Source organism: Zootermopsis nevadensis, unplaced genomic scaffold (genome assembly GCF_977971745.1).
Source record: "Zootermopsis nevadensis isolate Lab colony 2312 unplaced genomic scaffold, Znev_1.0 Znev_ptg000025l, whole genome shotgun sequence".
In the NCBI taxonomy this organism is placed as follows: Eukaryota; Metazoa; Arthropoda; class Insecta; order Blattodea; family Termopsidae; genus Zootermopsis; species Zootermopsis nevadensis.
In genome coordinates, this window is record NW_028259157.1 from 3,230,755 (window position 1) to 3,243,936 (window position 13,182).

A 13,182-nucleotide genomic window follows, 5' to 3' on the forward strand; every position below is an offset into this window, starting at 1 on the left:
CCGGAGGAAAACTCCGTGTTGCCTAGACCACGGCTTTGCCCAACACAAGTTATAAATTCGGGCACCGCCGGGAATCGAACCCGAGACCCCAGGATTACAAGGCCAGCGTTCTAACCGCTAGACCACCGTGGCTCGTCAGCCCCTGTACAGGGGTTTAAATATTGTCTGCCACCTTCTTGTCGAAAACCCGAAAATGAGGAACATTAAAGTATTTTCGTTGGGACCAAAGGCATTTTCTTCTACTTTTCCTCACGACAGGAAGTGTGGCGGAACAAACTAGGAATCGACCGTCAGCGTTCCACAGAAATGTTTTGATGCGTGTTTGTTCCAGAATGGCACGCTGTGTCATTCACGTTTGTGTCGCGAGTCCCTTGCATTGTATCGCGACTTGTCTGTCACAAAATCGTTTCGAAATAAACTGTAACAAACTTTTGTAACGGTTCAGACTAAAATTACATGCAGTTGGTTGTATATTTGTTGGGTAATTTAGTTGTGCGATTCAGAATTGACGCCTTATTTCACAGTGGTCTCGGTAAACTTCATTGGCATTGAGTTTCAAGGATGGAAAATAATGCTCCACATTAAAAACCCTCCATTTCCTGTTATTTTATCTTTTATCGACGAAATTATATTACATACACATTAAGAGGCAGGCATACACTCTGGGGTCTCGCTTTGATGCATGTATTTTTCTGTGGCTTTTACCTGTAATATAGTTTTTTTAACATTTTGTAATATTTCTAATATAATTTGTTGCGGGTGAACAGTATAACAAATACCAATGATAGCGTTAAGTAACAAAACCCACGCTGCTATCTCCTGTTTCACGTGGTTAGAACTCGATGTGAAGAGCACTCTGTCTGAGTGAAGCTGAATAATTTCTGTTTTGTTTATATCATTCATGTGCATTACCGTATTATCGTTTCATTTATTATTAATCCAGTACTTGTTTTGAATAATAACATCGATTCATCACCTCCGTGACGTCACGAGACGCATGCTTGTTGTTGTGGTCTAGCGGTCAGAACACTAGCCTTATAATCATGGGGTCCCGGGTTCAATTCCCGGTGGTGCTCAGATTTATAACTTGTGTTGGGCAAGGCCGTGGTCTAGGCATCACGGAGTTTTCCCTTCGGGGGCTTCCCCGGTTTCTCCATGGCATCCCAACAATTACTCCACTCACACACAGAAGAAGGCAATGGCAAACCACTTCTGATCATCTGCCAAGAATATATATATGTATGAGCAGGGCCCTGACAGCCTGAAGAGGATGGAAGGATCCTGTTCATAATATATGGACCTGTCGTCAGACAGAACACAAATAATAAAAACAATAATATTCTGTAGTGTACCAGGGTAATTATAAATTTCATAAACATTTCGTCATTGTCAGGGTAAAGGGGTATCTGTAATGCAGATTAATTTTTGCTTTGTGGGCTAATATGATATTAAGTCAATTATACTTTTTATGTCTGTAATTTGTGTTCAGTCCCAATGATTTCTCCACCTCTCGTCGTGTGGTCTCAAATTCGTTTTGCAACGAACTTTTTTATGTATCTGTTTACATATTATAAACCTGATGTAATATTTCTTATTATTACTGATGCTGATCTAGAGGAGTCTAGTTAGTTAGAAGCATAAAAATGCCTTTCATACCAGCACGACTCTAAAACAAAAAAGAAAAGAAAAAACTTAAAATAATCTAGAAGAATTATTCTACTGTGTTACAACAGATTTCTTTCAAATAATATTGCATGCAGTTACAACTGCGTTGTGTTCAACTTAATAGTAAGCATATTGTATGAATGACGGCTCTGTTTTCGCGTGTTATTCGTAAGGAAAGTTTACAATTGATTTGTTGCCTGACCTTCGCACTATCTGGAAACTGTTGGTTTTAAGAGTTCTGCCAAAAAATCAAACTTCAATACCTTCTATTCTTTTCGCTCAGCAAATGTACGCCTGTTCGTTGCCTCAGCTGTCAATAAGCCTAATGTCAACATGTTTGACAGCACATTTTTAACGTTAACCTTTTTTTTAAAATCGATTAATCGTTAATTACCATTTTTGCTGCTTTCAGAATTTTATGCACTGTGTACTAGAATGTTAGTTTACGTTGTTGTATTTTTCTTTTACTCTATACTTATTCTGTCTTATTCTGCTGACATTGTAATTGGTTGCTGAAGCTGTTCAGTTAGCACATTAAAATGATGAATTGTATTTCATTACAATATTGTTAACTGAAAATTGTATATTACTATTAACTCCAGAGCTAAAATCTGGTATAGCATCTGTTGATCTTCTTAAAAATATAATACGCTCACGTTCGGTGGCTGTAAATGTCAAGCCCGTGGTTTTTCGTATTTAAAATCCTAAAGAATATCACGTTTAGTTTATTCCCTCAACAAAACAATGTAATTTTTAGTTAGACTGTAAGTTTCCATACAAAAGGTCCGTTTCACCCATTACATCCAGATAGGCTCTGCTTCGAGTTACCTGAACATCGCCGTGCTTTAGCGGCAACTTCTCCGACACGTTGGTGAGGCGTGTAGGCTAAACAGCAGGCTGTTTTAGAAATTACAGTATCTCATGTGCGTTTTGAAGTTCTCGTCTCACGGCGGTGAACTTGTAGTTAGATACCAGCGTTTTGGAGAAACATACTTTCAGCCCTGAAGATGTTTCTCCGAAACGTTGGTATCTATCTACAAGTCCTCGTGGCATTACAAACCAGAAGACGAACATGGACAACGGTTATATGAACTCTCAAATACTGAATTAATGGAATACGATATCGTATATTGAAAGAAACATTTCTGAGTAAGATTTGAGGTTTTCACAGCGGTGAGTACGAAGATTTCTGTCTTCTGGGTTGTTGCGCTGTGTAGTCTTATCGATGTTTACCAACGTTTCAGAGGTTATACTGCCTCCGTCATCAGGGCGATTCATCTTCAAACATTTCTAAATTTCGCAAGCTGTTGAATCAGTTTAGTAGTGCTGAAGGACACCTTCACGATTTTTAAGTTTTTTATTTATAGACTCTGTAACATCTTCAAAGGTTATGGTATGTCGAATAAAAATGACTGAATATTTATGGTTAATGATTTGGAGATAATGGTTTGAATAGATCGTAGACTATTTTTATTTGCTAAGGTAATCCACTTGAAACTTCGTAATAGTTCGAATTCTTTACAGATTCTCGAAGCAGGGACCTTTCTAATATGATGTGGTGTGGTTTTATCTGACTCTTACAGCGCTTCCTTGTTTAGTCTACACCTTCACCAAACAAAATGAAGACCACAATGAAGCGAAGATTTAAACATTCTTCACTGTAATTAGATTCACAGAAGCCTTTGTGCTGGAGAGGTTTCGCAGCACGAACTGTGTTCCTACTTATCGATTCTGTTCCAGGCTCACGCAAAAATCATTCAGTTATGTCCGAGACGAAAGAGGCAGGACGTTTTTAACTGGGAGAATTTCAAAGAGGAACTGAGTTCTGTGTATTGAAGGGGAAATTGATTTCTATGACCTATTGAAAAAGAAAATGATTAGGAAAGTAATGAGAGTGGTCAGATTCAATTAAAATGTGCCGCATTGTCTCGCGCTGCCGACTGCTGAGATAACGAGATATTGGGAGAATTAAGAATACTGATTGAAAATGAAAGAAGATGGAAGGAAAAAGTTTCTCTGTTACTAACACTCTTTCGTGGAAAATGGAAGAAAGTTTTCTTTTTTGAAGCAACCACCTCATAGTATGACGAAACGGTTCAACTCCACCGCTGGATACGATTCTGAGACAATTACTACCACCTTCATCCTCATAATCTACATTCCTAAACTTGATCCTTCATTTCACATTCTACTTCAAAATCATCTGTGCATGCAGTACAGTGAAATAAGCAAACACACTTAAGTTTTGTTTGAGAATTTTATTATTTGAATACAACACATCGCAAAACAGTTGTAGCGTTACTTCAACGTGTCGCATTCTTTTGATATAAACTGCTATACCTTCGTTTCGTAGAATTCCAGAATACCAAGAAATGCTTTTCTTCTATCTTTTCCTCCTTCCAAATTGGAAACAAACAACCAAGATCCTCCACAAATCTTGTCCTGTCCAGCTCTTGAAAGCGACCCTTACACGAAATTATATTCTGTGTTGAAGGGGATGTCTTGGGCGGTCGGCTGCGGTCTTCTGAAACCTCAGCATATGACTGAGTGATAAAGCGAACCAGTGAGTAAGCAGTTTGATGGCGCCCGACTTGCATTCAGTTCGAGTCACGCCCCGGTATCGACCGTTCTGACAGGTTATCATAGTTTTACCTAGTCCCTCCATAGTACAGGGATGGTAACTTAAACTGTACAGGTTTTCTGTTAAATCATTTCAGATTTATCACTCAGAACCACCCTGCCATATTTCATTTTATGTTATGTTCTCTCGGTAATTGATAGAGCATCGTAAAGTAACCCAACAAACAAGCAATAAACAATAATTTCAGTTGGTAGAGCGTCGATATATATTCTATTCAACAAAGTTGACTATTCGATTTTATATGAGGCATGATAATATGAAGACGAAACAGTGTAAATGATTTCTTACTTCGTTGATAACACCGTGCGCTACCACCTGGTGGCAAAATGTAGCAATAATTCTTCAGTTAAATGGCATTATTGACGTGATCGTGTGGGACAAAGGGTGAGAGTGTATTTGAAGCTGTCGTTGCTCGAGATTATTGATTCAATAGCAATTTCTGCAGGGTTAATCAAACCACGCAATAGCAACAATAGCTGCGGTCACAATAAACGGTTCCTGAGTCAATAACAATAAACTAGCTTTCAAATCGACTTTGGGGTTTCACTTGTTTTCATTGTGCGGTGTCAGCAGTATGAAGTCCGTTACTCAGATATTTGAGTTTATTAGTATACTTTGATGTCATTGTAATTTTCTCGCATTGCACTGCTCCGTGCACCGTATTGATACGTGTGTTTGCATATCTGCATGTATCTGGCCGGAGGCCCTGAAGTTAATTGGAACGGCCGTCATTTATCATCATTATTGACAAATATGATCTGCCCATCTTGTTTAGAACTTTCCCTGGGCTAATAACTTTTAACTGCCAGTACAATTCGACATTTTTCTTCCATTCCGTTCTATGTAGTGTTGTATAAAATCCGTCATCAGTAATATTTGTCATTATTTGTTTCACTTATGGTTATAAAAAGTGTAAATGAAGGCGTATTCAACCTTCTCGTGTTACCACGTTTGAATTCACGAGGCTCTGACATCGAGCAATGACTAAATAACAGATATTTCGGTCGTGTTTGATAGTTTGTACGTGAATGTCGAGCAGAGCCTCAGAAGATCGTAACACTGATGATGGATGTGCTGCTGTTGGCCACCAGATGGGACTTCTTCATCTTCCTGTTACTTATTAATGTGTCCGTGTGATATCTGTTTATTTGAACTGAGTTCGTTTACAAACACAAGTTATTATGGGACAACACACCATTTAAGACCGGGTTTATTTGATATGATGGTTACACCTTGGTGTTCAGGTGCGCAGAGAAATTGACTAAATATGTTTTTTATTTATTTAATTTTTATAGTTTATTTAACGACCTTTCAGTGTCTGGACTGTATAACGTCGGATGAGAGGATGTCAGCAAGCAACGAATTGAAAAGGATATGGAAGGAAGCGGTCGTGACCTAATTTGAGTTACTATCCCGGTATTTACCTGGAGAGAGTGAGGAAAACCATGAAAAACCTCAGTCAGGATAGCCGGTCTACGGCCCGAGATCTGAACCCGGGAACTTCCGAATACGAAGTAGGAGAGCTAACAGCTCCATCACGATGTTCGGTAAAACATGTTTTAGACCTACGTCAGTTCTCATCAGCCACCTGAGAAAAAAGTGTCTGTTAGATATTTCATAGGAGATTTGGATTAATTTTATTAGGGTTTGCATTTACGTCTTCTATCTTAGGCACGAAGCAGCAAACTTACAACTTTCCTTGCGTTCACAGATGCGCACTGTCGCCATGTTGTATCTGATTGCATTACACAGAAACGAAGTTGAAAAGAGAAATCTCAGAGTCTGACAAAATAAGGTGTGCCGCATAAAGGAAAGTTGAACGTATGAATTGAGCCTAGTCGATTTGGTGAAATTTACGATAAATTTATCTCACTGGATGTGGGGATAAGCATTCCAATCACGTAATGCGAGGGTGCCATCTTCTGGCATAATTCACAAAGCAAGGAACGCGATAGACTCGCACGGAACCACGCTATGTATGCTAATAAAGCGCAGTGAGGTCGGTGCTTCGCTAGTTAGCGTGTTGCTACTAGTCTTGTGAAGGTTCTTGGACTACCAAATCCTTGCGTCATGCACAGACGCTAAAGGAACTGTCTTGTTTCAGTTTGTTCCAGGTCTTGTCAAGGACTCACAACTTTTCGAATTCAGAATTATATTATGCAGGTGCTGGATCTTATCACAAAGCTTACCTGAGTAGTAATCAGCCCTTACAGATAAATTTCAAAATGTCGTGAAGTAAACAAAGGCAACGCACCCATCCCTGTCGTTTTGTGGTTCACAGCCAGGCTCATACAGTATCCGACGTTAATTTACATCCGTATTTGTGTACAGCTTCGGAACTTAAACCCATGGGTTTTAAAATAAATTCGTGGAGTGTTGTTGTGTGTTGTCCACAGGGTATTCGGACACGCGTTCCTTGCGAACTGGACAGGACATTACTAATCAGAGCGTAGTTCAGTGTGGGTACCAACGGCGAACTTCTGTGAGTAATAAATTTACGTGTTTCGTTACACCATGAATTTTCTTGGCTGAGCGTCGAATTTTCTTTACCACGTACAGTTGTTTAGTTTAGCTAGTCTACGTTTAGTTAAAATACCTACTCTGTTAACTTACTTGACTGAAGTTGGTTGATTACGCTTGTCTGTTTTGTCAGTTATTTTTGTAGTTATTTGGTTAACTAATATCATGGATCATAATTATTTTTAAGAAGCTAAAAGTATTCTCAACTAACCAAGAAATTTCCCCTATTTTATGAACCTCGAATGTTTATTATCGTGTTGACAAGCTCACAATCAGTCCCTGTTCTGGGCCAAATGCATCCATTTCACACCCAAAGCCGTATTTAGTTAGTTAATATAATTAGTGTTTAGTTTATTTATCGATAGTAATTATTAATTCTGTTCATGTCCTGAAATCGTATTATAAAAAAAGAGATTATACTTGAAGTAGGCTTCCCTGCTGTTCATGTGGGTTTACTTTGATAACTTCCAGGTTAACATAACGTATTAAAGCGGATATTAGCATCTACATTCGTCTGCCTTCAACCGCTCTCTGGACTTTCTTCGTCCTCAGTACATGTTGAAGGTAATAATAGCTTTGAGACGTTAATTCTGCACGGAGGACGGGTAGTAAGTGTGACTAACCGTAAAATATTGCCTGGAATCCTTTTCGAAGGTAACTCCGTAGAACACCTACGTATAGGCTTAATATAAATCCAGTAACGTATAAGTTCAAACTTTGCATTCTTTTTAAAAGCTACAGAGTTTAAGCGATCTCTCCCCGTTAGTAGTTGAGAAACAAGTTCTTTAATAAAGGTTCTCCGACAGTCTATTTTTATTATACTTTCCTCTTGAATTGATATCCATTCAAATGTGTCTTGAAAGTTACCTTTATAATTAAAAAAGTCATACATTTCTTTCTATATAATTTTAAATTAGAAACCTTGAAAACAAATATCAAATAATTAATAAATTGCTCTGAATAGGAAAGATCTGAGATCAAGAAGATTGGTAGTGCGATGTCTTAACGCAGTGGTTCTTAGCCTTCTGTTGCTCGCGATGCACTGAAATTAGAGCAGAGAACTTCAGCTTATAAGAGTAGACGTATTTTAAGCAATTTTAAACTGCCACGTTTTATTGTAACAAATCTGTCAGTGAAGATTTCTGTCTTCTGGGTTGTTGCGCTGTGTAGTCTGGTCGATATTAACCAAAGTTTCAGAGGTCATACTGCCTCCGTCATCAGGGCGATGAATGTTGGTAAACATCTACCAGACTGCACAGCGCAACAATCCAGAAGACAGAAATCTTCATACTCACAGCTGTGAAAACCTTAAATCTTACAAATCTATCAGTTTTGGTGGGAACTGCTTGTAATCGTTTTTCCAACAAAGACCAATAACTACAATCGACACGTCTTGTGTAAGAATTCAGCGACATTGAACCTCGCGTACACAGACGTAAATATTTACTGTTCCCGGCACAGTGTTGACAAACGGAGTCCTTACGAATTTATTTATGGCGAGGAGGGTGTATGTGTCTTCACAGCCACTGCTGTAAGACCAACACCAACACCAACTGCTACTACCATTGTCTTTAATTTCTGTTTCCATGTTTCAAATGTAAGTTTATTGTTATGCTCAATTACGGATATATGATATTATCAGTTACTGTACATTTAGTATTATTCGTCTTCCGTAACATTAGTTTTCAAGCCCGTTCCGAGTTCAGAATATTGGTCCTTCCATCGATTTCTTGGTTTTCCTATATCCCTTGTTACTCTCTGTCGGTTTATATACAAACAGCTTTTTAGGGAATCTGTTTTATCCGTCCTCTCAACATATTTTTTCCAATTTAATGGATAATTTTGTATGTCATTTACAGTTTTCGTGGTCTTCATTCGGTTCCTTATTTCCTCGATTGATAATCTACCCCTTGGGTAACTCCCATTAAGGGTCTGCGAAATCTGTTATGGGAAACTTTTGATCGTCTCTCTATACTTCCTTTCCTAAAATCCAAGTTTAGCTTCCAAATTGCAGTGCCGATTTTGATAGAATATTATACAAACTGAATTGTATATTCATTATGTTTCTGAAATGTTATCTTATGTCTCCGTTATGCTTATTATTTTAATTTAATTTAATTTTATTTTAAAATCCTCGTTGCATTCAAAGCCACGCGGTGCACTTGGCAAACGCCTCTACAGACTAGTTGAGACCCCTAACATTTAAGTACGGTACTATCTGTCGAAGTGTCTTAGTTACAACGACGCGGAAACGAAACCACTTAGGCATCAGAAAATAGTTTAAAAGCCGCAGGAAAAGTAGGGAGGGGATCAAGACGAGTGCAGCGGCAGCTGATGACGGTTGTCGGTTCGCTGGTCACAAGAGGGTCGATGTTGGAGCTTCGTACCGCTGGAGGCTCTGATCGACGTTGCGCAGAGTCAGCTAACGAAATAACGCCAGCCAATAGCAACAACCGGGTAGAGTAGCGATGAGAGTAGTGACATATGAGCGAGGTTTGAAATAAAGGGTAACAGGTTTAACAGAGCGGCACATTCCGTCAAATAAAGTTTGTGAATATGTAAATCGGGTGTAATATAGCTGTAAATATCAAGGCCCATGTGTATTACCTATATCTACACAGATCCCAGAGGAATGTCAGAAGAGAACGCACAACCGTTTCCTACCCCCCCCCCCCTAAATCACGCATCTGAAGAGATTCTTTATCGCCAATACATTGTTCTAATTTTTTTCGTGACGAGCATATTGCCTGGATATTAACGATTCTCGTCGACTATGAACCAGTCAGTCATAAGACGGTTTGAATAAAAATTTCCTTGGATTTTTCCATCGTCTAGTAAAATAATAAAATAGAAAACGACGTTTCGGAAATGGGTCTCTAACTCCGAAACGTCGTTTTGTAATTATCTCTATCTATTGGGCCCAACAGAGTAGGTACCTGAAGACGGAGATAGAGCCCCATCTCCGAAACGTCGTTTTCTATTTTATTATTTTACTAGACGATGGAAAATATCCAAGGAAATTTTTATTCAAATAACTCACCATTATCACGAACTTTTAGATTTCGTATAAGATGGTTTCCTTTATACATGTTTAGTACACACCTTGTCGAAAATCATTTGGGATTGCATTTTAAATTTAAAGAGTTCTGTAACCAGTTGTTCACACGATGATCATTTTTTGAGAAGAATTATTAAACTATGTTGTGCCAGTAGGACTAAGAATTAAACTTTACGGGCATAAAACAAATACATTTGAAAGGTTTGCTGATGTATAAGGAAACATTTTAATATTGCACTCAAGACACGCCAATACCAAGTAAGACAAAAACAAATGTGAGGGACACAAATGGGAATCCGCAAATGATTTGTAAGCAACGAGGGAACAAAAAAAAACTCATGTTTCATCGCTGTTTCAGCTGCGGGCCGTCAGTGTGGATTTCCCGGTCGTCCCAGGAATGGAACCAGCGCTACAGCAGCGCCAGTGTCCCGGCCCGGAGATACTGCACACTATACTTGTCGGCCAGGGTACACCCTGTTTGGCGAGGATGAACGGGTGTGCCTGGATTCGGGAATCTGGACGGGGCGCCAACCCTTGTGCGGTGAGTGCAATTTGAACAAGATTTTTATGCATTTATGGTGAGGTGGGGTTTACCCATACGCAAGTGTCTACTCCAAAATGACTATCGTGTTCAACGAAATTCGATGATTACTGTGCAGTGGACGTTGTAGGACGAATTTAATTTTAGCTCAGATTGCGACATTACATGTAGTAATGACGTGAGTCCAGGACTTGTGTCATTTTGATGGGGAACAAACGATATAAATGGCTACCCGAACCGATTTCAACCGGTTCAGGTATGATCTAGTAGCGGGATTTTGTGAACACGCTATGGGTTCTATGGATATAGGAAATTCCTGTCCATGGATCCAGAATTGGCGAGGCAGAAGATGGTGGCCTTGAGCATTCTACTTCAGTTTCTCTCGATTCTTACAGAAGCTCGTGTTGTCATACCAACTCTTAATTCATGGTTGTTTTGAAATGTGCAGTAGTAGAGGGTGGATGAGTAAAATTGCCTCGTCGTCTCTCAATCTGTGAACAGTAACTATTACTTTCTTTGCTTTGAACTTTATCCATCGTCTGTTTTTAAAACGTCTGAAAAATCTGAAAAATTAAAAAAAAATTCGCTGAATTTTGAACCAAAGGATAGATTTCTCTTCGTCTCCAGGTGAATAAAGTGGGGTCTGACTCCTGTCCCTTGCCCGAAAACGAAGAAAAATCATCCTTAGAAACAGTAATTTTGGGGTTTTATGATTTTGAAGTCTTTAAAAAAAGTTAGGTTATTGATAAAGTCCAAAGCAAAGGACATTGTAATATGAGACCGTCACCAAAGACATTCAGTGAAGAACAGGAAATTGCTTGACCGACTTAATAACTATGAATTCTTCAGGGGAGATCCTGTCCGTCTAGGGAGTTATTTATATTTTCTAAATTGTACCAAGTAAAGAATCTTAGATGTAAGATGCAGCTATTTTGTACCATAAAATTTATTTTACAGTTTTCCACTTATAACAGTGTCTTTCTGTAAAATTTTCTCTGTATGCCACTAAATTTCTACGTGCGATTTCTGGTCACGTCAGTTAAAACTTGTTTCTCTCATGTGGTTCCATAAATTCAAATTTAATGAGAATCCCACAGTTGAAATTTGATCGTCACTTTTTACGAACTATGAAGACCAATACTGATTTTATGTTATGATAATCTGTAGTTATCAGCTTCATGTTTCTAAAGATATCTGCTAAATTTAGGCATGTTAAAATTTAAATACTATTTCTAGGTAGTAATTTGCCCGGGCGTGTCATATGTGAACATTCCCACCCAGAGCAGAGGTTATGAATGCTTAGACCAAAACTGCAGCACCTCTAAACTCTTTCTTGTTGATCCTTGGACATAAGGAAAACTTTAACTTTACCTCAACATACTCTCAACAAATTAAGTTACGCCTACTGAAAATAGTGGCGAGAGATTCGGTAGCGAATTCCGTGGCATGAACACAAGATTTACACGAGTTAGCATTGGTCACGTTTCGCAAATTTGTTTGAAATCCTTTATCGCTGGACTTTGTATTTGTGAAATATAAAGAGCTTACTGTCCGCTTCGGAGTGTTTACATATTTTAGTACTTGAATATTGGAACATATTCATTTCTAGTCGGGAGGTTTATTGATAGCCACGTTGTCTCGGGCTGGGTAGATTCTTGGATTACATGTTGTGCCCTGGTTTTCCGCTTTTCTGTATTCTTTTATGGAACGGTCTTATGATGGGCAGACCCATACATACAAGTAGTCCTACCTTACAATTAAGGGAGGACACTTCATACTCAACGTTAATCTGAATAATATATAATACGCAAGTGTAAACGTGTGATAAATAGTACATTTACTTTCCAAATGCCACCTTTACCAGCTTGCATTACACGATGCATCTATTTTCTCCTCTTTCAAATATATGTCAGTGTTTATTTTTTTTAATTTTTAATTATTCGTGTTTTTTTCCGTCTAATCACAATTGTATATAAATAAAATTATACATAAGATATTAAAATATCATTTACATATTACCCATTTTCTACCACATTCTTGTGGGAAAATACTTAGCACTAGATGTCACGGCCGAGTTTTTCGTGCGTGTATTTGGAAGGACCGAGAACAAATCTCGGCCCCGGAGACCGGTTGTCCTTTCTGAATATTTTACGTGATTGTCCTCAATATGTCATGGAAAATTCCAGAGCAGTATCTTAAATCAGGTTCTGTCGCTTTCTTCCGTATTTCTCTTTCAGTTTATTATCTATTAATCATCTTGTAATTCGAATCTATGCAGTTTGAGTTACTGAAAGCGTCGTTAAATGAAACACAAAAACGAATGAAGAACGTAACGCGTAGCAACACCCAGTTTTATCTGGATGAGGTTATTAGGAATATGAAAGATTTGAGGTTTTCACAGCGGTGAGTATGAAGATTTCTGTCTTCTGGGTTGTTGCGCTGTGTAGTCTGGTAGATGTTTACCAACGTTTCGGAGATCATACTGCCTCCGTCATCAGGGCGATGAATCATCCACATCTACCAGACTACGCAGCGCAACAACCCAGAACAGAAATCTTCGAGGTTATTTTTATTCCTTCACTGCAGAATGTTACTAATCCTGATCAAAAATTTCGAGGCTGAATTTGTAAAATCTAAGTACTGTAGGAATAGGATGTTAAACTCTTGAATTTAAGCTCCTATTCCTCAGTTCCGTTCTTCTCAGAGCTGTAAACAACTCTCAGACGCAATTTACGTAATCTCAAACAGCTGCTTCGT

The 13,182-nt window shown here is 38.5% G+C and overlaps 1 protein-coding gene across 4 annotated transcripts in view; it reads left to right on the top strand.

Annotated features, from left to right (window-relative positions):
- Positions 1-13,182, top strand: part of LOC110833660 (uncharacterized) — a 410,934-nt gene that overhangs the window by 320,402 nt on the left and 77,350 nt on the right. For all 4 annotated transcript variants that reach the window (XM_087356184.1, XM_087356185.1, XM_087356186.1 and 1 more), the window contains one exon: positions 10,243-10,425. In XM_087356184.1, the coding sequence (XP_087212310.1) occupies positions 10,243-10,425 (183 nt within the window). The remainder of the gene's footprint in view (positions 1-10,242; positions 10,426-13,182) is intronic.